General features: G+C 41.1%; 2 protein-coding genes across 3 annotated transcripts; one reads left to right on the forward strand and one right to left on the reverse strand.

Moving 5' to 3' along the window:
• Positions 1-1,412: 1,412 nt before the first annotated feature.
• On the reverse strand, positions 1,413-4,827 carry arv1 (ARV1 homolog, fatty acid homeostasis modulator; the record flags this gene model as incomplete). The annotated part of the gene is made up of 5 exons (XM_079215780.1): positions 1,413-1,540; positions 2,719-2,943; positions 3,140-3,293; positions 4,338-4,457; positions 4,732-4,827. 5 exons carry the CDS (start codon positions 4,825-4,827, stop codon positions 1,413-1,415), a joined length of 723 nt encoding a protein of 240 aa, XP_079071906.1.
• An 825-nt stretch (positions 4,828-5,652) lies between these two features.
• On the forward strand, positions 5,653-22,452 carry ttc13 (tetratricopeptide repeat domain 13; the record flags this gene model as incomplete). Of its 2 annotated transcripts, none has more annotated exons than XM_079214710.1 (23): positions 5,653-5,821; positions 7,290-7,384; positions 8,804-8,879; positions 8,987-9,057; positions 9,252-9,317; positions 10,141-10,233; positions 11,342-11,458; positions 11,538-11,648; positions 13,002-13,084; positions 13,218-13,359; positions 13,600-13,774; positions 14,107-14,263; positions 14,856-14,986; positions 15,084-15,216; positions 15,369-15,461; positions 15,720-15,803; positions 16,159-16,243; positions 18,580-18,689; positions 19,375-19,510; positions 20,269-20,348; positions 21,043-21,121; positions 22,172-22,251; positions 22,338-22,452. In XM_079214710.1, 23 exons carry the CDS (start codon positions 5,653-5,655, stop codon positions 22,450-22,452), a joined length of 2,481 nt encoding a protein of 826 aa, XP_079070836.1. The 2 variants fall into 2 exon arrangements, with proteins under 2 accessions (XP_079070836.1, XP_079070837.1); XM_079214711.1 differs by having other exon boundaries at positions 18,583-18,689.
• Between the last annotated feature and the right edge of the window lie 3,218 nt (positions 22,453-25,670).

The raw sequence follows: 25,670 nt of genomic DNA on the forward strand, positions 1-25,670 counted from the left end.
GTTGATACTGCAGGTAAGGGCAGCGGATAAATTCCCCTCATTCCACAGACTGGCGGTCGGCTTCACACGCTTGTTTTACTGATTGAACGTTGGTCTGTGGACTGAAGAATACGTTCCAGGGACCGTGAGCGGAGGCTTTGAAAAGTTTGCCCACGTTTCACGATTATTACTTCATTCAGGTTCTGTGGTGAGATACCTGCTGCTGTTTAGTGTTGAAGGATTTTACTCATCTTTCTTTAAAACCTGCAAAACAAATAAATGGCCCTGCCTCAAGGGGAGACACTGCAGGTGAAAGGGTTAACATTCTAGTTAATAGATACCTTAAAACTGCCCCAGTTGATAAGAAACAATGACTTTTGTATTACACGTTTTCTAAAGGGATATTTGTAAATATGCAAATGAGGCATTATCTAATCAAATATGGGCTAATTTTCATACTAGGATACAAATTTGGAGCATTGGATGAAGCCGACTAAGCTACAAATTCTTGTTTTATTTTGTTGATATATTAGAATTAAAGGTTTTTACAGAGATTTTGGGAAATCTCTTTTTATCGCTCCATGAATCAGAAAACACTGTCGACAGCCATAAAAAAAAAATCCATTTACTCCATGTCTTTAGACGATGACTAATAACAAACCGCTCTGTAATGACCTTCAGTATATTGAGGGGAATTATACTGGAAAGTTTGTTGTATGAAAGTAAGGCTGAAGTGGAGATTTCTGGCTTAATTAAAGTCGGAGAAAAATTGTGAGAAAACAGCCTTCAACTACATGTTTTTGAAAATTCCATTAAGACTACAAGAGAGTAGTGTTAATATATCTCCATGCTTGTAATACGGCAATAAAGTAAGGGAAAGTAAATTCTGGCTGCTTTATTTATCCACTTACCCCTCATTTCAGTCTCACAATTCAACCTGTGTGTGTGTGTGTGTGTGTGTGTGTGTGTGTGATTGTGTGTGTGTGTGTGTGTGTCAAAAGAATGTGAAGAGTGCCATCTGGGTCTTGTCCAAACAGAGAAGTAGTTAATGTCAAAATACAACCTCGTGGTCTGTGTTTGAGAGTGGAGCTGAGAAACGGTGATTCAGAGCTCCTGTCTGTGCGTCTGGCTCAATAAAGTCATCAAATCACATACAAAACCTCACTAAAGTCTCGAGAATAAAAAATGAACAGCGACTCCTCGACATCCTTCCAAAAGTGAAGATTGATATTTTTCTCTATAAAGAGTACATACAAATATAAATAATAACGTCTCTTCCCGCTGCTCTGTCTCCGTTTGACAGCTGGCTTTGAGGCGAAAAAACACTTCAAAGAAAACATTCCTTCTCCAACCCCAGCGCGGAGAGTGCTCATTTAAAAACCGGCATCTCGCGATCACCCGCTACTTCCTGCGATGGCCGACATTTGTCTCGTTCATTCAAACGCCAGCAGGTCCTGGAAGCTCCCCGGAAGCCGTTTACAGGCCTGAGCCACGCAGGTCTCCGACAGCAGGCCGAAGCACACGGCCATCAAGGACAGACGCCTGCTGCTGTTCAGGATCACTGGAGAAGAGAGGGATGAGACGATCACTTCTTTTACATGTTGATCAAAATACAGCTTGAAAAAAATTTAAATAATCTGGTCTCATGCAAAGGACGTGAAAAAACAAAAAAAGTCTCCCGTGAGAAGTTCAGTTTTTAAACCTTCCCCTGAGCACCTTCTTGCCAACTGGCATGTACAGTAACAAGCCGCAAAGCGATATCGAAAAGACAAAAAAAAAGACAAATGAAGCAGTGAAAAGACTTTGTTGCATACTCTAATTAGTTCTTCATGAATGTGACGTGCAGACTCTCCCCATCAGAGAACAACACGTCATTGTTTGCTGCTCACAGGCGAGCTGCTGGAGACAATGAGCTGCAGCTGCTGCTGCTAAAGAAGTTATTACACAACATAAGAAACGTGGACTAAAACTGTGGCGTTATGTAATGTATTTATTTTCAATGGGGGTTTCTGGTGCTCCTCTATGTAGAGAGGAGCACCAGGAACAGGGAGGGTGGGGGGGGGGGGGGGGGGGGGGGGGTTAAACTAAGAGAGAGTGAGTTGCCACCTGCTGGTGCTTTTTAAAAAAAAGAATGAAGCACCAGGGCATCCCTGATGTGTCTCACAAGGTACAGGTAACTGTAAAATGTGTTTGTTATTTATAGATTTGGCCTTTTAGAACAAAATATGAGCATCCCTGGTAGCTCAGTATTGTTCTATTATATTATGAAATAGTGTAAGCAACAGTGTGTAAAATCTGCCTTGAAAGATTTGCTAAAACCCTTTGACTATTTGCATGCGACTTTTTAATGCTCCATAAAGGCATTAAGTTCTTTCAAATGAGCCACAATAGTAATAATAATAATAATAAAAACATTGACGGAGAAGCTCTAATATACAGTACGTTTCAATAAACATATCTACATTCCTTTCTTTTGTAGTGACAGTAGTGTAGTTTTGTAGAGACTCTGAAATAAATAACTACACTTTTCAATCTGGTAATGTAACAGTTAAGACGGCTGTGAATAAGAGTAAATTGCCTTTTCTCAATTGTTTTTTTACATAAGTTTACATTCAACGTGCTTTGGTCCCTTCGAGAGAAAAACCAAGAGCGTCCATCTGAAAATACGGGCGAGCAAAAGCTCATTGACCTTCAATGCTGGAGAACACGGAGGACAGGGCCCTCACACGGATCTCTTACCTCTGATAGCCTGCGAGTTGGAGGTGAGCACAAACAGTTTGATGAGGCCCAGACAGAGCGGCGAGTAGTCGTGCTCCCAGATGACGGCGGGGATGAGGAGGACCTTGCCGTAGCAGGACAGCAGCAGGGCTCTGAGGAGCAGGCTGAGCTCCAGCCTCCCGCCGCGCAGACGCCTCGCCACCGCCCAGAGGAACCACAGCGCGCCGCCGCAGAACGCCGACAGCTCTACGCCACCGGCAGACAGACACGTCAGACATATGTAGTGTGTTCAGCGATAAATTACTTCTTATTAGTACATATTGGCCTTTACCAATAAAAGCAACATTTAGGGGACTCGTCATTTATCAAGCTAAAGTACATACATTACACTACAGCAGTGGTACAAATTGTAACAGACAGATTTCTGGTTTAATCATCTTACCGAGGGCGGCCAATCCAAACATGCTGTAGAACTCCCATTCCTTGGTGTACCTGATGATGTCAGCAGGGTCACTGCTCTGCTCGGAGCCGTGGAGCAGGGACCACCGGAGGTAAGCCTCACACAGCAGGCAGAACACACACAACTTCCAGTGGATCTGGAGAGGGGAAGAAGATGTGCAAACACACACATGAAGTGTACCTGAACGCCAATGGCAGAAGAAGTATTCAGATCCCTTAGTACTATGCTAATGCCACAATATTACACTACAAGTAAAAGTGTCCTGCATTCAAAATTGCAATGTAGTAAAAGTATGCAAGTGTTATCAGTAACACTATCAGTTGAATTATCAAAACCAAAAGTCCCGCCGTCATATATCATGTTTCTGGATTCATATTACTGCTGCGGTAATGTGTATAGTTGCATTTTACTGCTGTCGACGTTTAAGCTTGTGCTAATTTTACCTCCTTCACATATGGGCATAATACAGAATGATAGTTTTTCTTAATATATATGTTGTCTCAATGTTTTTTTTTAAATCAATTTGCACTTTATTATTATTATCTGTATTCACTTTATATGTTGGACAGGAGAGAAACGTTTTTTTCAACTCTCTGTATGTTTGGCACATGTTGAGGAATTGACAATAAAGCTGAGTTTGACTTTGATACTATTGGGTAGTTTAATTTACCGCAATGCATCGTATTCTAGGTTTGTAGCGCAACTGCTGTGAGAACCAAGTGTTTCTCAAATGTCAACTTTTCACAAGCACAGAAAAACAGCTTTCGGATTGGCAACACTATTCAATTAAGAAGGAGCTGAATATTCTCAACACGTAACGAAGCGCTTCATCCTTCAGTTTAGCAACAAAAAGTTTATAAATCAGAAAAATCTGAAAGGTAACTAAAGCTGTCAAATGTTGAGTAGAAAATACAATATTGGTATCTGCTCTATAGTTGAGTAAGAAGTATAAAGTAGCATGACATGGAAATACTCAAGTACCTTGAATTTGTACTTAAGTAAACATACTTCCACCACTTTTTGACTTTTTTAAGTGTTCATCAAAAGGCCTGCAATGAACACACACACACGCACACACACACACACACACACACACACACACACACGCACGCACGCACGCACGCACGCACACGCACACACACACACACTTATAATATGATTGTTGGACGAGTCGACTTACATTCAAGGTCGTGTTGAACAAAATGTGTCTGAAAGCCTGCGTCTTGCACAAAATGGCATCAATCAGGATGATAACTGGGTCATATTCAATGTACTTGTCCACTGGCTTCTGGCACGACTCCTGCAGACACACACACACACACACACGTACACACATGCACACAAGTAACGTCAACTCCAGGTCATGTTAGGGACATCACCCTACTAATGAATTAACAAGAAGAGTGTTGTCCAACTTGTGTTAGCCATAGAGAGAAACACACGTAAAATACTTCAGTTGTAGAAAGGAGGAATACTACGTTAACGTCGCTGTTTCTTCTATGAAGGCAAACATTGTTAGCTAGCATGTTCATTATAAATAGTACCCAAATCCAAGAAGTGAACAGTGGACGCACACATATTGTTATCTTCAGGATCCCGTGATTGTAATCCCTGTGTAACTCCAGGGCCTTTTCGTTACATTCAACACACCTAAACTCATCTTTCCCCATTCTTCGCCCTGTAAACTGCTAACTGACTACAAAACACCGGAGCGTGTGAGCGTCAAGCGTATCACAGCGGAAGTGAGACTTTTACATTCAGTCCAGCCTTCAAAATAAAAGTGCAGAATTGCGTCTTCCAAATCGTGACAGAAAACAGGTTGATTCCCGAAACATACAAGGGATTGTGTGTGTGTGTGTGTGTGTGTGTGTGTGTGTGTGTGTGTGTGTGTGTGTGTGTGTGTGTGTGTGTGTGTGTTGTGGTGTAAAACAATAGAAAACAAGAGCTGTAAAAAAATAATCCTAATTTAAGGATATATTCTAAAATCAATATAATCTGATTTAATTAGTGCGACCCTTAATAAATTAATACGAATTAAAGGACCTTTGTCTATTAAAAAAGCTCAACTGGGCGCCCATTACTATTTTTAGTGGCTGCTTTTACTTGTAATTTTACAGATAGCGTTTTTACATATATAATAATATACTTGTATTATATGTATGTCCCTAAACGCATTGTATTCCTTGCCAATTTATCTCATCAGCAGTTATTGCATTTTCACTGAAAATAGTCTAATTTCGTTTTAATCTGAAAGTCATACCGGAAACAGTTTTAGTTTGTTCTGTTCTGTAAAAGATGGCGCTGACCAGGGCGACCGGTTTGACAGCCGCAGAGCATGTTGGGAAATGTCGTTTAACCGGCCTCTCCGGCCCCGGTCTTCTTCTTCTTCGCCTCCCGACAGCTCTCGCGCGTGATGAGGGGGGCGTGGTCCGTTCAGTCGCGATCGAACTGCAGCAGCTTCCGCTCTCTCTCTCGCGTCACACATGTAGCACAACATGGCCCCTGCCAGCCGGGCTGTTGTTGTGGTCGCGCTCTCACTGCTATACCTGAGCCGGACCATCTTCTCCTCCGAGTATTTCTCCACCCTCACTTTGTTCAACAATGAGCTCCACAAGCAGGGATGCAGCTCGCTGTCCGAGTGGGAAGAGTACGCGGCTGACTGCGGTAAAAGTCTCTCCTTTTTTCGCTGTTACTTTGCCACGTCTTCCCCGCTCCAACTGTCACTGTGCGTAAACCCGGCTAGCTTAACCGTCCGTCGGCTAACGTTCAGATGAGCTCGCGACAACAAGCAGTGACAGCCCGGGGGAGACGACGGGGATAAGCGCGTGCTCTTACTGCCGTAGAGGTTAAACGGGATTGAGACCGAAGATAAAAGAAAAAGGGATTTGTGACACAGGAGGGAGAGTGTATCGGTGTGTTCATAACAGGGAGGAAACTCAACAAAAACTCACTTAGAAACTGCATGTGCGAGCTCACCCCAAAGAGGTCCACACTAGGCTCCATTCAGAAAAATGCAGCGTTTTGGTGACGCCTCGCTCCACGGGAAAATCACACCACGGAGCATACATGATTTAGGCTAGTGTCCATCTGCCTAGTATCGCAAGTTACTTGCTATACAAACAAAAATCCGCTTTTAGGACACACTGTCCCCCACTGATAGATGGATAAATAGAGAGAAAGAGAGAGGGAGAGCAAAACAACTGTCAATACTCATCAACCATAACGTTCAATAAAAAGTGGGGTCATTTGCTGTAACCTACAAATATGTGTGAGGTGGACACAGTGCAGATTACACTGTAAAGTTGCACTGCAGTTGTGGATGGGATCATTTAAAGATGTTGAAAGGTGAGTTCTGGGCAGAGTGTTTGAGTCCATTGGAGGGAAGTTAACAAGGAGGGGTCATGGTAGTGGAGGAGGACTAAGAGAAATGAACTGGTTGAACGGGTTGACATTACGGCTGCTTGGCTCATTGCACGTGTGCTGAACTGAAGAGATATTCTGAGTGATTTCTAATATGTATTTTAAAGCACAATAGCAAACCTTCTTGCGTGTCTTAGCCTAAGCGTAACCCGTATTTGTTTTTTCTTTCCTGCCTCCTGGGCAATCAGCATCCTCAGTTTAGCTCGTATTACAATCAAAGAGATGTTATCTTTGCGTGGTAATGCGATGGAGTTTTAACAAACCAGTCCCTGTCCATGCTTTAAACGATTATTACGCATTAACAGCATAACTGTGATTAGATCGTGAAATACCCACCGAACATATCCACACCATTTGGATTGTTGCAAGTGCTTTGCCGTAAATTGTCAAACCTCCCCAAGATAAGATAAGAATGGACATTTTTCAGTGATGCACTGCTTAACTTCAACTTTAACCTTTCAAGATTTTAATGGATTCTGGTATGTGGATTTTCAAACCACATTGCTGACATGCCACGATGAGAGAGGTCAAGTCTGCTTGACATACATAAATGTCACTTGAAAGACTAATGTTTTGGCAGGATGAGTTTATTAGTCATTTTAAGTGAGGGGAAAAATATTAAAATACATACAGTCCGAATACGTTGCATTCAAATATTAATTATTGTATTATATGTTAAGTTATAAAATGTGAATAACGTTTTTCTTTACAGAGTCCTCCATTTTACAGTTGGAAGACCCAGACTGTGAGGAGGGAAGCAACCCACCCTGCGAGTCAGTCTTCTCACTTAACGCAGAGAAGATCCTGGTGAGATATCTGTCTCTCACACACACACACACACACACACACACACACACACACACACACACACACACACACACACACACACACACACACACGCACGCTTGTTTTTCAAAATAGCACAACACTGCTCTGTGCAACATTTCTGTGTGACAAGCTCTCCAGTCCTTCATTATTGAATCAATTGACAAACCCTGTTCTCTATTATTGATTGATTTGACTCCAATTTATTGAAACATTTCGCTATGCTCATGCTTTCATTTGGTATGAATTCCTCGAGTCTTGGTTGGACATTCTGACCCCTTGAGCTAAAATGATCTTTATTTCCGAGGAAAAACGTACATATATATATATATATATATATATATACTAACTACTTATATCGAAGAAATGAAATAAGCATGGGGATTTATTACCATGCTGAAAAGAAGCGGTTGATAGTTTCCAGTGGTTAATGTACGTGTAATGACACCCGACAGTAATGTCAGAATGTCCTGACCACATCCTGAGTACACCTCAAACTACAAGATCAGAGCGGTTTCATTCTTCCAAAAAAACAACAATCTATACATCTGAATTGAATAACTGCATGCCAAAGTTTGCTCAGAAATAAGTTATGTTTCCCATTTTCAAGGAGGTCTAAAGGCATCAACTTGTGCGTGTTCAGTAGTTCCTAAATTACTCTCGACGCCTGTATTGTGACGGATTTACAGTTAAGAAGCGAGCGTCTGGCTTTTTCACTTTGTGCCAGGAAGAGAGTTTGTCGTTTTTGATGATGAAGTTGCTACTGGTACTTTATACGTAAGGCTATCTGCTGATATATATGTGGCACCGTCTTTTTGTCTTGTCAGTTGTCTTGTTGCTGTTTTTGAAAACGTAAAATGCTGCCACAGCAACATTTGCATGCTGTTAAATTTGCATCCTGTAATGGTCTATGTTAAGCTGCCGTCCTCCTTTTGGGATGACACAATGAATACAGAGCGAGACTGTGAGAAAGAGGAAGGAAAATAGCCCTTTGATGCACACACAGAATATTTATTGCTTCTCGAGAATTTGGCTCGGCGGTAGTAAACGACCTCGACATTTGAAAGGATTTCATTCTCTGATCTCTGGAGGGGCTTAATTGCTCAGTATAACCTTGAGAGATGCTGGAGCGCTCGTTAAACCTATTTTTAACTTACTACAACAAAGGTTTTACTTTCCTTCACTTTTCCATATCGACACATAAATTAAATATAGTTATTACATGATACAATGTCATTTGACTGAAACGTTTTACCTTGTCCAACTTTGAGACTCGCGTGTTTTTCAGAGCTCCATTCAGCTTCACACAGGAAGCCATTAGTTTAATCTTTTTCTCAGGTTTGCGTGTCAGCACCTATATATGTTATTTTTATGTTTGTATCTTGTCTCCATCTTTCACAGAACCAGGCCAAGTTGTTTATAGAACAGAAAAAAATCCCCTTCCCTGTTGATAACCCCAACACAAACGAAGAACTTGGTAAGTTCGCACGTTCCAGAATACAAACCTCCTTCACGTTGAATGGATTTTATATGTTTTTGCCACGTTCTCCCAGTTATTCATCATCATTTGCTCTGTCATTGCAGCTATAGGCTACGTTCTGATAGGCAACGGCCTTTATGACGAAGCCATCAAACACTTCTCACTCTTATTACAGGTGTGTTTGCAACTGGAGGAGCAGATGTTCCGTCTCAAACCCGTCACATTTTAATATTGCATCACTTTGGCTATTTTGTCACCTTCTACATCCCTTCAACTCAGAATCAAAACACACCGCCTTTTTTGTTTTACTGAAGCCAAGAATATTGTTGTTTATATATATATATATATGTGTTTTTTCTTTGATTAAAGGGCGACCCAGAGCTGGTCAGTGCCATCTATGGGAGAGGGATTGCTTATGGGAAGAAAAGTCTACAGGTGAGTGACAGCTTGCCAGCTTCCTTTGTTTGTTTGTGTAATTTATTTTACCTCTCGACGTTTGTGGAATACCCTAACGTTATTGTTGTAATTTCATTGCACATGTGAAGCATTGAATTGCGCAATAGAAAGAAATTCGCTTCACATTAAAATACTCTTGAAATGTGCCACATTAATTACAAGCGGCCTTTCATGAAAGCATTTACAATGTCATAAACTAAATAATTAAGTTAACTTCGCTGAAGTTAAGTTTCATTATTGCTCTCATTAAGATTTGAAAGGGATTCTTTACTAAATACTTTTGGGAGAAAATGTTAACCGCTCAATTATTTATGAGGAACGCACCCCATTCAGTACTGCGCTGTAGTCACGGGTTCATCAGATAATTCATAGCAGATGACTTTCCACTAAAAGAGACAGTGCTGCTATGTTTGTTTTCTAAATTGATGGACTTCCTTCATTTGCATTACATGTTGAGTTTGCTGAACAAAACCCTGAGTTTCATCCTCTTCACGTCCGTGCCAGACGTTTAAAACTATTTGGCAGCGGAGAGAGTTGTTGTCTGTATGCATTTTCTCATTCATCCTGGATTTCTGGTGACAACAGCAGTTTCAGGTAAATGCAGAATGACTCGGTGTGTCATTTAATGAATGTAAATCCAATCTGCCAGGACTCTGCGGGAATGAGAGTTTGCCCTCAAGAGAAAACGGCCACACAGCAGTTTTTGTGTTCTTCTTCTTGTTGGTGGCTCCTAGTTTTGTTCACTATTCAGTTTGTGTCAACAAAATGTAACGGCCTCCCCTCCACTGTGTCTCCCCGCCAGGACATAAAGAATGCTGACTTGGCGTTGTACGAGCTCAACAGAGTCATCACCCTGGAGCCTAACTGGCCAGAGGTCTACGAACAGAGAGCAGAGGTACAGAGACGCTGTAAAAGGAGGAGGAACTCTTTTATTATGGCTCACGGCCTCTGAAGCTCCTTCAAAGTAGTTTAAAGGAGAGTTCAAGTGCCACAACCTCTTGGCAACAATGGAAATCGTTTGGCTGCATCAATTTCCATATGCTAGTTTCTGTACTGTTCATAAATTGGAACTGGTCGTTTACCTCCACTGCAAGATGTTCAATGACAGTTTGGTTAATGTGTGCAGTTTTAAAATTGGGGAAACCTTACAAGCTGCGTCATGTGTCAGTGTCGCATTTATCGCAAGCACAGGAAATGGAAAAAATTACAATTCAGATCATCACAAAGTTGTAAATATTCAGTTGTCGAGAACCGTACGGCGTCTAGATCTGTACGGCACTTGCCAAAAAATATTCAGACACACAAGCGCGAAGTCACGTGAGTTTATATTTCACCACAGTGTTAGAAGACTCACACTGCTCGTCAGTTTTTTTTAAGAGGGTGTTTCCTCTTTGTGAGCTGTAAGCCACTTGAATGCATCTCTGATGTAAGCAGTCTGACACAAAGTAGTTCCACAATCCGGTCTTCATCCTGACTGAGACCGAACGTCCCTTCATGTCATTTAGTTCCATTCTATAAAACGCATTAAGAACGACGCATCGGAAGAATTTCACAAGTCTGTGCAACACGAAGGCCAAGTTACGAAGCTGAGTTTCACATATTCCTTAACTCCTATTCTTCAAGATTATGCCTGTTATTTTTAAAACAAAAGTATTTCGGTTTGCTTACTTTACTTCCCCAGCAGAGGAATAGTCTGTGTAGTCCTTTCTCTCCAAGATGAAATCCTGCACAATAGAATATCAACCATAAATAGTGGATCACATGCAGTATTTCTTTTTCCATCTTTAAGTCCGTGTGTTTCACTTAAAAGGAGAGGATCACAAACTTCTTTTAGCTGGAATGATCCAACCAGCTTTTCCTAATCTGCAGGGGAAGCAAAGAAAAGAACAAAAAACGAATTTAGCCAAGAATCAAATGTAAAAGACATGATTCTCTGAATGTTTTTCTTCTTTCCTTAGTATGTGCTAGGACTTAAGCTTTCCATTTTCATTGTGATCCTTTAGATCCTGTCTCCTCTGGGCCGCATCAGTGAGGCTCTGGGTGATCTGACCAAAGCCATCCAGCTGCAGCCCTCAGCCCGTCTCTACAGACACAGAGGAACGCTGCTCTTCATTTCAGAGGTTTGATCCTCAAATGTCCCGTGTGTGTGAGTGCCTTCATGCTCCCATTCGCTGACCCTGTGCTTTGCCTTCCCACCAGGACTATGTGGCAGCTATGGAAGACTTCCAGCAGTCTTTAGAGCTGAAGAAGAATCAGCCCATCGCCATGCTTTATAAAGGCCTCACCTTCTTCCACAGAGGAATGCTCAAGGTAAGTTGCTCACTGCCTTCTATTTTATTTGTACCCGTACATCTTAGTAATTTGGTTGTGTATGTTTTGATTCTTAAAAAATGGATGAAAACCAAACTTTTTAAATAGCATTGGTAGCAAAAACATCCCATCTATTGCTTTTTTAAACATATTTTGAGGGATTCTAGTGGATAATCTGTCCACATTTATGCTTTCTATCCACATTTGTTTCTTCACCGTCAATCACTGGAAGCTTCCTATGAGTTGTCAACATGACAAGAGGCCTTTGTTTACTCCAAACTGCTGCTCAAAACACAACATACTATTTTTGGGCTCTTAGAGACAGATCTCGGGGGAAATCTCTTTAAACCAAACCACTTCTTTTAGAAAATGTTGGCTATGTGACGGTGGAATTGCGTCTTATCGATATTTTGCACCATGCAGAAATAAAAGGAAAAGTTGAAATGAGATAAAGAGATTGATATAGAATATCAACAAGGACATATATCCAATTAAAGCTCCTTGTGTGGCATGCAAATGTTACACCTGATTACTATTTTCAAATTGTATACTCATTTTAATCGCCTATGAGCAGCTGTAAAGTAGATGGTGTCCTGCTGATAAAGGATTGCATGTCTGTTTTTGTTTTTTTGGTTTAGCCAAGTTCTCAGAGGTTACGACACACAAGCAGGCCTCTCAGTAGGAAGAGGATGCCGTGTTTCACACCAGAGTTTCCTGGATCTGCTTGTTGTCGAGGCAGTAGATCAGAAAGAAGGAGAGGTTACAATTTAAGACGTCTCCACTTCTGCCAAAACATTAAAACATCTCGACAAAATATAGCTTAACTGTTAATGGTGTTGTTATGTTGTAGTCGGCTACGGCCTTAGTTCAGCATCCAGAGTGTTTCTCACCCTTTGATGGATTGATGTTAGATTAAGCAGAGTGCAGAGCGGGTGTTCGCAGCTGCGGCTTTTCAGTTGCAAGACTTGTCTGCAAAATGTTTTTGCAGTGTTTAATTTAGTCACGTGTGCAGTTCTTTTTTTTTTTCTTCACCTCTGTTAACCAATTTGATGAGGGAAACCCTGTACAGTACCTTCAGGCAGCTCACAGCCGACTGCAAGCAATAACAACACTCTGACTATACCTGACAATGAAGCCAGTCGTACGTTTGTTACTCCGATACAGATACTCTCATCATCATAAAGAGTAGTGTGATGTACTCTGAACGGGAGAGTTGGACATAAGAAGCGCTGTTTTGTGATCGTACATCAAACATCCTTTTATACTGCTATATGAAAAGATTTTGCAGGTCATGTTGTGCAAGTTCCTCTTGTGTTGTCACTCTAAAAAGGTTGTTGGGCTTTCTGTCATCAGGAAGCCATAGAGACATTCAAAGAGGCACTGAAGTTGAAATCTGACTTCATAGATGCCTATAAAAGCCTTGGACAGGCCTACAGGTATTTTACCCAACGTACAAACACAATATGTTCTTTTTGTATTTAATGAATTGAGAGTACTTACCTTCCCCCTCAGTCTCACTAACAACATGTGCACCGTTGCTCTCCTGGTATCTCTTCTTCCTCTTTCCAGAGAGCTGGGGGATTTTGAGTCGGCGATGGAGAGCTTCCAGAAAGCCCTCATGCTGAACCAGAATCACATCCAGTCTCTCCAGCTCCGAGGCATGATGCTGTACCACCACGGCTCGCTGCAGGAAGCCGTAGGCAACTTCAAGGTGGGCAAATCCACAGTTAAATTCAAGTAGCTTGGTCCTCCACTCCTCTGAAAGGATTGTATGGAACTATACACATATTCTTCCTCATTTCAACAGCAGATTTTATTGTCTTTTATACCTTGAGGGAGTGAGTAACACAAAACAATTACAGCATCCACAAGTTCATTGACATTAAACTGTGTACATGGCATATATTACAATCTTCTGTATTTTTGGTTTCTTTGAATTTCTGTCCTCCAGAGATGTCTTCAGTTGGAGCCCTACAACGAGGTGTGTCAGTACATGAAGGGGCTGAGTCACGTGGCGATGGGACAGTTCTACGAGGGCATCAAAGCTCAGACTAAAGTCATGTTGAACGACCCTCTGCTGGGACAGAAGGCCAGCTCCGAATACCTCAAAGTGAAATACCTCAGAGGTCGGTGTCACCGCATGCAAACACAACATACCATAACACACACAGTCATATGTTTTGTACTGAAACACTCAGTTCAAACTACTTTATTTCTTGACCATTATGCCACAGCCCCTTCAAATTCTTAGTTTTAATTGGCTGGCAGTTTTGGATTTGTTTTTCGTACCTTTTGATGCAGGAGTTTGTTTGAATTTTTGAATTAATTAATTACACTCAATGAAGGTAGCTTCAACAGTGAGGCTTCGCTAAAACTTTCATTTCTGAAATACCTCAGTACAGGCCATTTTGATATTATATCTGATATTCTGCTTTACCCCACCTTGTTTTTCTACCAGAGTACTCTCGCTACCTGCACTCCCACCTGGACATCCCAGTAGTAGAGTACAACGTGGACCAGGACTTACCTGGGAACTTTAAGAACCACTGGGCCAAGAACCTGCCTTTTCTAATAGAAGACTACGAAGAACAGCCCGGCCTGCAGCCGCACATCAAGTAGGTGTGATGGGTCCGTTACAGCCGATTCACACCTGGAGCAATAACGTTGACCAAAACTGTAGTTATTGTTATAGATGTGAATGGGCATTGATATAAGATACTGGAGAAGATTTATATATGTTCTTGGTTTTATTTGACGTTAATTTATGGTGTCCTGCACTCCACCAGTGTTGTGAGTGTATCATCATCATCATCATCATCATCATCATCATCATCAGGAAGTCTGAGAAATACGGATCCATCATTATTATTATAATTATTATAATTATTATCCATCATTACCCACACTCTCAGAGCTGCAGTTTGTAGCAAACTCAGAGCTGAGGCAAGCGGTGTCTTATGGTTGAAAGCTGACACCTGACATCTTTTTATATAAGGCATGAAAGCTCCAGTGTCCTTCAGGCACATGTTTATATTCCTCTGTCAGCAAACATTAAAACTTGTTTCTTCTGTTTTTATAAAGATATTTCAGAAGGTTGACAGGTACCCACAGTGCAGTCCAGAATAACAACAAAACAAACAACTGCACGCTTCACGAAAGCTTCGACGAAGTTCATCCTCCTCATCTTCCTGTGTTTGTGGTTTGCAGGGACGTGCTGCCGCAGAACTTCGAAAGCTACAGCAGTGAAGTGCAAAAGCTAATCTGCTCAGCCGACCACCTGGGGGCGCTGATGCAGTACGACACTCCTGGCTTCTTACCCAACAGAAGAATACACAGAGGTACAGCTGATGAAGGATGCAGGTCATGCAGATATTTGAAGTATTAACGGCAGCAGTAAAAACAAAAAAAAGTGATGGGTTGATTGTACTTTTTCAGCCATGGGTTTAGCAACCCTGGAGGTGATGCAGGCCATGCAGCGAACATGGAGCAACTCCAAAGTTCGAGTCAACGGCAAGACCAGGCAAATGCAGTGGAGAGACATGTTCGATGTAGCTGTCAAATGGAGGAGGTGAGGGGTGTTGTTGTTTTTTCAAAGAGCAGTTTCACAAATTACATTTTTTAATTAAATTAAAACCTACATGTATATATCAGGGATGGGGGGGTGAACGTAATGTAATGCAGAGACGACTGTAGTGATGTTTTGTTTCCTTGTGCTCGTAGGATCGCGGATCCAGACCAGCCAGTTCTGTGGTTGGACCAGATGCCCGCCAGGAGCCTCAGTCGAGGCTTCAACAATCATATCAACCTCATCAGGTAACAACTTGGTGTCGGACGCTTTCATGAGTCCCTCAAACAAATGGAATTTCAACATGGCTTTGCTTTGGGCTTTTTCTCAACTCTAATGCGATAAAAAAGAGAAGATTTTATTCCGTGTAACACGACCTAGTTCCTTCAGTTTTGAAGTCCCAGTAGCCTCGACTCTGACAAGCTCACCGAAAGAACTTCTTCATACATAAGCAGCTTTTTCTTTTGACTGTATGTTGAAATCCTTTTTTCCTTTTCTTGCTTCAGGGGACAGATTATCAACATCAGGTACCTGGCGTACTTTGACAACATCCTCGACTTTATCAAAGACAGAATACTGGTGTACCACGGGTAAATGACTCCCAAACTTCATTCAGTTTCTATTTTCTGTGACTTAAAAATTCAGTTCAATTCTGCTCGGTTCTTTCCTTTCTCTTCATCATTTTCCATTCTTTGAAAAGCTTGAATTAAAGAACCGAGGTTAGCATCAGCATGTCTCACCTAAATTATTGGACTGCAGTTATGTTAACATGCTCGCCTACTACGAGGCAGAATTATTGTTTCCCCCAGGCTTTATTCATTTTGCATGAGAGTGTTAAGGATGTGTCTCTTGCAAATCTGTAAATGTATGTTTATTCTTCATCAGTCTCCTCGCTCTGTTTTCTTGCTGCTTCTTTAATTGACAAGTTCCTGTTTTGCATCTCAGGGCGTACAACCCCAGAGGACTCTTAGAGGTCCGTCAAGCTCTTGAAAATGTGAATAAAGTAGAAGACCTGCTTCCTATAATGAAGGTAAGGATGGAAATCTGGAATATTCGTGGAGAGGAAAGTAAATGGAGATATTAGATGAGATTAGATTAGAAAAACTTTATTAATCCCCAGTCGGGAAACTCATTTGTCACCAAAAGTCAGACTCATACAGACAAAGTTCAGTGCACAGCTGACAATAGACAAATTACAAAGAACAAACACCAAAAAATGTCATACAAAACAAGACACATGACCGACATCAGAAAAGATCAGACATGAAAATCCCTCACCTTTCGGCGAAATTCGCCGTTTTGAAACCAAAATAGGTGACCTACGTGGATCGTGTAGATCCGAAGAGTTTTTGTTTTTGGGAGAGGGGGGGGTCAACTGTCCGCCGTTTCTGAGATTGGAGTGGGACACGGAAAAAAAACTGAGGTCGTGATCATCTTAGCAATAGAAGTGTCGAGTCTTGGCCAATCAGCGTTAACATGTCTACAGCAGCTTCATTTCCCTCCCACCAGTTTAATAATAGCAAGCTAGTCAGCTAGCTAACACGTTAGCTAACGTTGTTGGAGAGACAGCGAGTGAGATTACTGGCAGCGGAGAGTCCGTGGCAGCGTGTGACGTCAGCCAGGAGAGCGGCGAGTCAGCGGCGAGTCAGTTCTACCTACCGACACCTGACTACATATAAGGAGAGGACAATGGAGATTTTATCCAACTTTTATTTTAATAAAAAAAACAAAATGAGTTTCCTCCGTAGGGTGGCCGGGCTACTGTTTATATTTAAGGGTTTAAGATCTACGTGTAGGAAAAAGTGTATCCTCTAGTTAATTATAATCTATAGAGTTATGTGGTTATACTCGCTGTCCCACAGAGAGAGGTGTGCATGTTCAGGTTTACTGGTGGAAACATTATTCAGTGTTCTAGACTAACAGTGACGTGTCCTCAAAGTAAAGTGGTATAACAGTATGACATAATACGGTCAAATAAAAAGGCTGGTACATTATACATATTATGGCATGTAAGTGTAATATTATGAAGTGAAATGTAGTAGTAGCAAAACAATATTCAGTATAGTATAGCAGTATTGCATATTGTAAGTATTAAGTCTACAAAATATATATACACACACACACTACCGTTCAAAAGTTTGGGGTCACTTAGAAATGTCCTTATTTTTCAAAGAAAAGCACTGTTTTTTTCAATGAAGATAACATTAAATTAATCAGAAATACACTACACATTGTTAATGTGGTAAATAACTATTCTAGGTGGAAACATCTGGTTTTTAATGAAATATAGGCCCATTTCCAGCAACTATCACTCAGTGTTCTAATGGTACATTGTGTTTGCTCATCGCATAGAAGACTAATGGAGGATTAGAAAATCCTTGTGCAATTATGTTAGCACAACTTAAAACAGTTATGCTGGTGAGAGAAGCTTTACAACTGGCTTTCCTATGCATAGCATCACATGTGTGGGTTCCATTATACTCTCAAAATGGCCAGAAAAAGAGAACTTTCATGTGAAACTCGCCAGTCTGTTCTTGTTCTTAGAGATGAAGGCTATTCCATGCGAGACATTGCTGAACATTTGTCTGGGTGACCCCAAACTTTTGAACGGAAGTGTGTGTGTCGGTATGTGTGTGTGTGTGTGTGTGTGTGTGTGTGTGTGTGTGTGTGTGTGTGTGTGTGTGTGTGTGTGTGTGTGTGTGTGTGTGTGTACACTTGGGTATTGACAAAAGAAGAATTAAAACCCATAATGATCATAGTTTGTCAGCTTCTTGACGAGTGACGCTGTTCGGCACTGACTCTCCCGTCACTGCCCCCCCCGCCCCGCTGGTGTCACCTTTTTCACCCCTCATGAGTTTGCAGGTCTGACTGTAAATGTTAGACCCAGTGACAGCATGAAATGGCTTGCATAATACTTAGTAAGGAGGCCATAATAATGTTTGACTCATGGCTGAAGTTTAGTTTCTCCAGCTCTCCCCAGGTTAGCAAAAAAAGCATCTCAAAATGCATCAGATTGATGCTTTAAAATATGGAATATTTACATTTTTCTTACGGGGGAGCATGCCCCCGGACGCCCCTATAGGGGTAATATCCTTCTCACCTTTTTCACCCCTGACCCGTTGTCATGCCTGAAAGATACTAAATTTAAAAACCACAACTAAAGATGATGTGTGCCGGTCTCAATGAACTGGATTCAAGTATAGATATCGCACACTTGACTCAAGGTCCATCGTATCACACAGTCCTCATCAGTGGACCTTGAGTTGATGAGATGACAATGTTTTTTTGGTTTGTTTTATGTCCTGTAGCCGTTCAGCAGTGAAAACCCAGAACGGTTGTTTGTGTGTGTTTTCTTATTTCCTGAAGCAGTTCAATAGTAAAACCAGAGATGGCTTCACGGTCAACTCCAAGGTGCCGAGCGTGAAGGATCCTGGGAAAGAGTACGACGGTTTCACCATCACGATCACAGGAGACAGGTACGGTGAAACGTCTGCCTTATTTTAGCCCTTTCTTTCTGAATTAGTTTTTAGAATTTCTGCACAAACTATAAGAAGCCGTCCCAGGGAAGCTCGCCGTAACCTGATAGCATGTCGTCGTGACCGTCTTGAGTGTAGCAACTGCTCGCCTTCGACTGCGCCTGGCACCTCTGAGAAGTGTTCTCTTCACGGAGGAATCCTGTGCAATCAAAGACAGCATATCTTTAGCCCTAGTCCAGTAGAATCCATAGTTCAGTGCCTAGTAATAAACTGCCTTTTTCAAAATAAAACTGAGCTGACCTTTTTATTGGGACCAGCTTGAGGCATTTTATCAGCATCTTGATACGCCAAACATGTAAACATGGATTATTTTAGCAAAGGGGAAGGGCTCCATAAAATGTATTTAACATATTTGTGAGGACATTTTTTTTTTTTATTTATATAGAAAATATATTTATTTTTTATTTTACATTTTTTGTTTTATTAAACCAGTGACAAATGGGAGTGAAAACAAAAGTGTGTATGTTTTTGTTGTGTGTGCATTGAAATATGTAAATGACGGCAGGTACTTAAAAACTCTTCGTTCTAACTGGCTGTGGCAGCTTCCAGTTAGTTTGAGCTCTGACGGCAGAAGGAGATTATGGGATTATTAATCCCCACTGGTGAACTGTTTTCTGTGTCGTAGGGTGGGCAACATGTTGTTCTCAGTAGAAACTCAGACGACAGAGGAGCGGACGCAGCAGTACCAGTCAGAGATAGAGTCCATCTACAAAGACCTCACCACCAAAGGGAAGACATTAATGCTGTCCACTGAACTAGGGGTAAGATGTATGCATGACTTTGGCATTCCATACGTAATAGAAAGCACAATCATGTTCAATACATTGATTTGGGAGATGACACAAAAATAGTTCCCAATAGTGGCAGCCCGTGTTGCATTTGTATCGACATATATTTAATTTGAGTAAACTGATCCTTTGAGTTCTGCTGCATGGTTTCTTGAAGCAGGAGGAGGAAACAGAAAGGCAGCGAACTGCTGTTTTAAAGCTTTAGCGTTAAATGTTTCATCTCAGTCAGTCGGCAGTCGGCACAGCAGTTACTCAGTTTCCCCCTCAGCGTCTGACAATATATCTCTCTCTCTCTCTCTCTCTCTCTCTCTCTCTCTCTCTCTCTCTCTGTGTGTCTTATTTCCCCTCTGCAGGAATATTGCATATTTCAGTTTTCTTGAAAGGCAAACTGGGGAGGGAATTTAATGAATTGGAATAAAGAATAAGTCATTTTACAAATATATCACTTCATGGAATTAAAGCAGAATGTATTCTCCAGCTGACTGCTTTGGATGACTTTCAGATAGTGAAAAACAGGCTTTTAGACTTCAGAGAAAGATGATCAAATATTAAAGCAGCATTCTGAGCTCAGTTTCTCTTCTTGACGATTTCTGCGGATAGCTGTTACAACAATGTCCCTATTGTTGTAACAGCTAGCTAAGAAACCTGGAACAAAATTAATCCAGGTGCTCTAGCTCCGGGCCAGTTTATGACGTGACAGTTGACTCTGTGATGACTTTTTGTTATTTTAGGATGCAGATGCCGTGTGTAACCTGATCCTCTCCTTGGTTTATTACTTCTGCAACCTCATGCCCCTCTCCAGGGGATCCAGGTAATTTCCATGTCAAAACGTCCGTCATGCAGACGTACATTTCTTAAATGTTTCATCGCTCACAACCCATGGGTGTTCTTCCAGGATGCGCTGTGACAGGTTAACGTGCGAGTAACTGCCTTTTATAGTATCGTTGAGTGAGATCCCCTTTGACAAAAATACGACAGTTACCAGTTAAAAAAAAAGGCAGAATGAGTATGATTTTCCTACAAAAACAAACAATTTCTCTCAATCATCGCTCCTGACCCACTAGAAGTGTGTGATGGCGTCTGTATCTGCAGACCCTCTGCCTGTATTTTATCCTTTCTTTTTCAATTTCGCACTTTTCTGGCCATTTCTGGGCGTCAGCTGCTAAAATGAAACGTAGCGACCGGGTGCCGGATCGTGAGCGCGCACCCAAGAGAAAGCTACAAAAATGTAAAACTCCAACCAAAAAATTCTATTCATTTGGCCTTTTTAAAAGATTGTGTTGTTACAATACATCGTGAGAAACACTGGATTACGGCTCATAAGTTAAACCTGTTTAAAACTCCCTTTGTCGTGTCTGGCAGCTTTCTGGAGACGAAACCTGCCAGGCTGCAAGTTGCAGAGCTTTAAGCTCAAAGAACAACATGTTCTCCCTTCAACGCGCTACAGAGCAGTAGTTCTGATGCCCGTGTGTAAGAGCGTGTTTCCCTCGTCTGCTTCTCCTCAGTGTGGTGGCCTACTCGGTCGTGATGGGGGCGCTGATGGCCAGTGGGAAAGAGGTCATCGGCAGGATCCCGAAAGGAAAGGTAAACATAAAACATTCAAACTCTTAATAGGTCCGACAACTCAAATTTCTCTAAGTAACGAAGAGAGAGATTAAACACGTATTTTTTGCTTTGATCATAGAAATATGAAATCTATAATTTTACAGAAAACATGTAAAATGGGAGTAGGAAGTCCCTTTAAGTCGGAACTTAATGTCCGATCTGAACTAAAAACACTTGTAATTTTAATAATTTATATTTTCAGATCACCATTTTATTTAATTTTTTCAGTTTTTATATCTCATCTTCTCACTGAGCAGATGCTCAATGTCACAAGTGCACGACTCTTTATCTGAATAAAACCATAAGCAGCATTCATGTGTGAAGAACAGAACGCTCCCATTACTTGGTCGGCTGTATGGAGCTGTGAACGTCTGCCGAGGGCGACTGTGTGTCTGGGGTAGAAAAAAAACTAGCACTAACTCTGATTTTTGTTCTTGTGTTCAAATGTAAAGTGTACGTTACACATGGGTCCGCCATCCGCTCCATTGATATCTACAAAGCCTATTGTTTCCAAAGCATTCATTCCAGCCCTCTGGAAGAAGACGCTCGGCTGATATCTCCCCTGTGTTGTACCTGCCGAGCAGACGCATTGTTCGTGAAACAAGGCAGACAATAAGAAATCTGATCAGCTCATGAAAAAGCCAAGGTCAACCTTTTTTTTCAGCCAGGAAGCTTGTTGAGTCTCCTCATGAAGTCCCGAAGGATGTCTGGTGACTTGGATGAAACAAGAGAACATATAGATCAAGGAAAACGTCATGTTTCAAGCCTTCTTGCAGACATTTTGCTGCTAGTGAGGACACGCGTTCGAAAGAGAATTACTTTTTTTATTTGAATGATTTTCGAGGCTTTTCCCTTTTTCATGCAGCTGCGCATACTCCGATCAACATAAAACGCCTCCATGACGTACGTCCCACAGCAGCGCCCTTTAAATAACTTAAATGTGTTACGCTACATGTAATGTTTCTTGAACAATCAGTGTCCGTAGTTTGGGAACCCGTGCTCAAAAGAATTCGTTGAACTTTGTTTCAGCTGGTGGATTTTGAGGCCATGACGACACCCAGTCCAGACAGCTTCAGTAAAACAGCAAAGAACTGGATGAATCTCAGGAGGTAGGGAGACGGCACATGTCGTTTTTTCTTTTATTCCTCTCCTTGGCTCGGCTCTCATTGCGTCATACCTTTTTCTTCCTCAACAGTTTACCGAGTTGGTACCAGAGTCTTCCGTCTGTCGCGGAGACCTTCCCGTCCACCAGAACGATGATCGAGGTTCTCAACACAGACTCGTCCTCGCACTGTTCAAAGAAGTCCTAACCCGACTTCTACACGGGAGAGAAGTCGGTTTAATGATTGAGTCTTAATTAATAAAGCTTCTACACTGGGCAGAACAAAAGGGCCGCCGCCGTCTGCACCTCAAACCAAACTGGATCGAGTTCTCCGAAAGCCTCTTGGCTTTACCGCTAATTGTTTACATTTTAAATTGGATAGAACTGAAGCGACATTGATACAAATTCTAAACATTATTTCAAAGAGGTTTTTGTTTTTTTGTTTTGGGGAAAGCTAGAATGAATCTTATTTTGGTCTCACACCACCCCTCCAAGTCCTGCTCTGTTCTGTCATCCTCCGCCACACATGACTCTTCACTCTGAGTTTAAAAAAGTTAGAGTTCTTCCACTTGGATGTTCTGGATGCTTGTACGGACAGTGTTGGCCAACGTTGTCACAAAACGTGACGTTTGACTTTAGCGAGCAGTGCTATAATTATTACGGAAAAATAATTGCCTCTACTACAAAACAATAGACAACACATTTTACCAGACGCCTTTGACAAAAAACAGTAATTTGACTTCAAGTCAACTGCCAACATCCAGGCAGATTTTTATTTAGTTTTATATTAGAATTTCACTTCACAAAACGCATTTAGTCATGTTCATAAAGTTTAATATTGAATCAGACTTTTGTTCAAGTACAGAAAATACTGATTTAAAAGAAAAAATAAAGATAATTGGTGTGACGCTTCCTTCCAGAGTCCAGCCGTCTGCAGAAGATGACAGAGAACAATCGTATCACAGTTTGGGACGCATGAGCGATTCTGCCCACTCTCTTTCTCTCTGCTTCATAGGCATCGCCAAACCCAAAACGCCAAAAGCACACATTCCTCCATCTCATGAGCCGCCAGCATGAACAATCTGTTGCATAGTCCTGGTTAAATCTTTAGTTTTAGATTACCTGGAACTTTAACTTGGATGCTACCTTGTTGTCTGGTATCGAAAACCAATTTTGTTTAATATTCACGTTTGTAATTGGCACTTTAAAACTTATTTTTTCACAAACCTAAACACACACACACACACACCCCCTAAACACACACACACACACACACACACACACACACACACACACACACACACACACACACACACACACACACACACACACACACAGTCCAGCCTATCAGCAGAGAATGAGTCTTGGGACATTTTGGAAACCTTCAGTGTTATTCGACTCTGAAAACTTGAAGCAGTCTCTTTTTATTTTGTTTTCTCAACACTTGCAGGAAGTGTCACTTCCTCTTATCGGGTCTATTGAACCCCACTCTCTTCTGCCAATCAAGGGTCGGTATTGAGATGGGTTGGCTGCTGAACTAGTATAAAAGCAACGATCAGAGATTTTTTTGAGATTTTTCAGAGCCACTTTTTGTGACGTAAAGTCCTCAAAGAGTTGTTAGTTGATTATGTGCAAATGTGGGACAAAAAAAACGTGGACCAGGCTAAAAAAAATATATATATATAAAATATTTATTTCTGTGGAATTGATTACGCGTGAATTTATGAAAAGAGAAAGAAATCTGATATTTTATAGATTAATTTATTCTAATTGAATAAAGCTTCATGTTCTAATCTAGCTATGTATTGAGATGCATAATAAACTGTATTCAGTGACATGTCTCAAATCAAAGTGAATTAAAAGGCTGTTATATAGTACTGGGATTTGAAAAAAGTACCCTTTTCATTTGAAAGTAAGTACAAAGACTCCTGAATGTTCTCTGACATCTCTGACAGTTGGGTCTTGTTGAGGGTCTTGTAATCGTAGATGGGGTAGAAGCACACCACACACTGTTATCGTCTTCCTCGCATTCCTTTCGCCATCTGTGTCTCACGCACATCTCTGGGGATTTTCTTTGGATTAATTAGCAGATGAGACCCGTTCTTACCGGTCACCTCTTCGTTTTGGGATAAAAGAGCTCATATACCTCCAAATGTCTTATCCATCCGATACTGTCTCTACGTCGAGTTGATTTTGCATGGCCACATTTCTGTCTTGTCAAGCTGACGGATATCTGCGGAAAACCAGGTCGGAAGAAAAAGAGAGGTTTCCCAAAATCCTCAGAAAGACGTTTAATTGGCAGTAAATTTGAAAGTGTTTATCGCTTGTGTGGTTTTCCGTTTGGTAGTCACTGTGGTGAAAGTCTATTAGTTTATGAAGTGTGAGTCTGTTGACAAGATCGACATTTCTGGTGACACAAAATGAAAGCCTCGTTCAAGGGAAATGGGATGCGCACACACAAATTATTAAAAGAACATGTGTTTCCGTAATTCAAGATAAAATGGGGTAATCCTGTAAGGGAGATTATTTGATTAATATGAATGATGTGATGTTTACAACCTTACGAAACAAAAATACTTGAGTGATATTGAGGCTACATTAGCCTGTGTCTGTTTTATTTTTTATGACTCATCAATGTCGGTTTAAGCACAAGGGAGGAAACAAGCTAAGCAGGTGATTCACTTGGGGCGATACTGAGTCTTTTGAACAAATTTCAGCCATTTTTCTTCCTCTAATTACAAGGCTGAAGTATCGTCACTGACAGCTATCTCAACGCTGCAGTAGTTCTTAATTGAAATGTCCACTTCTTTTTTTCTTTTAATTTAATAATTTCCACAAAATAAGAACAAATTGATCCGTTCAAACATACCTGATTTATTTCCTGCATTACTGACGGTCTGCTTTCTGTCACTTCTTGTTCATATCAGTGATTGTGCCGACTGGCCCAGTCATGAAGTGCTATGGCAGGATCTTAAAGCTTAAAACTTGAAGGAGGGATTTCTTTTTTCTTTTTTTTATTGAATGAGTGACTGAATGTTCAGCAGTCAATAAAACTGGTTGACAATTTTAACAGGCTCTGTCCTTTTTTTTGGGAGGGGGGGGACTATGGCAGCCACTTCTGTTAATACAAAATGTGATACGATCCAATATAAATACTCTTCACGTTAACTTACTATACTTATTAGTATGGCATCGTACGTAGAGGTTGCAGCTTCCTTTGTAAAAAAAAAATAATAATAAATTGTGAATGCTGCAATCTAAAGCCAGTGATTACGCATTAAAGAAAAATAATGTATTCGTATTATATTCCATTTCTACCACTAGATCTGTCTAAATGTCTAGGTACTGTCTTTAACACTATTAACTCACTAACTTGAACATGTAGTTAATTATGTTGTAATAATGCTTTGACTTAGTAGCTCATGT

Source organism: Taurulus bubalis (assembly GCF_910589615.1).
Source record: "Taurulus bubalis genome assembly, chromosome: 3".
NCBI classification, from domain to species: domain Eukaryota; kingdom Metazoa; phylum Chordata; class Actinopteri; order Perciformes; family Cottidae; genus Taurulus; species Taurulus bubalis.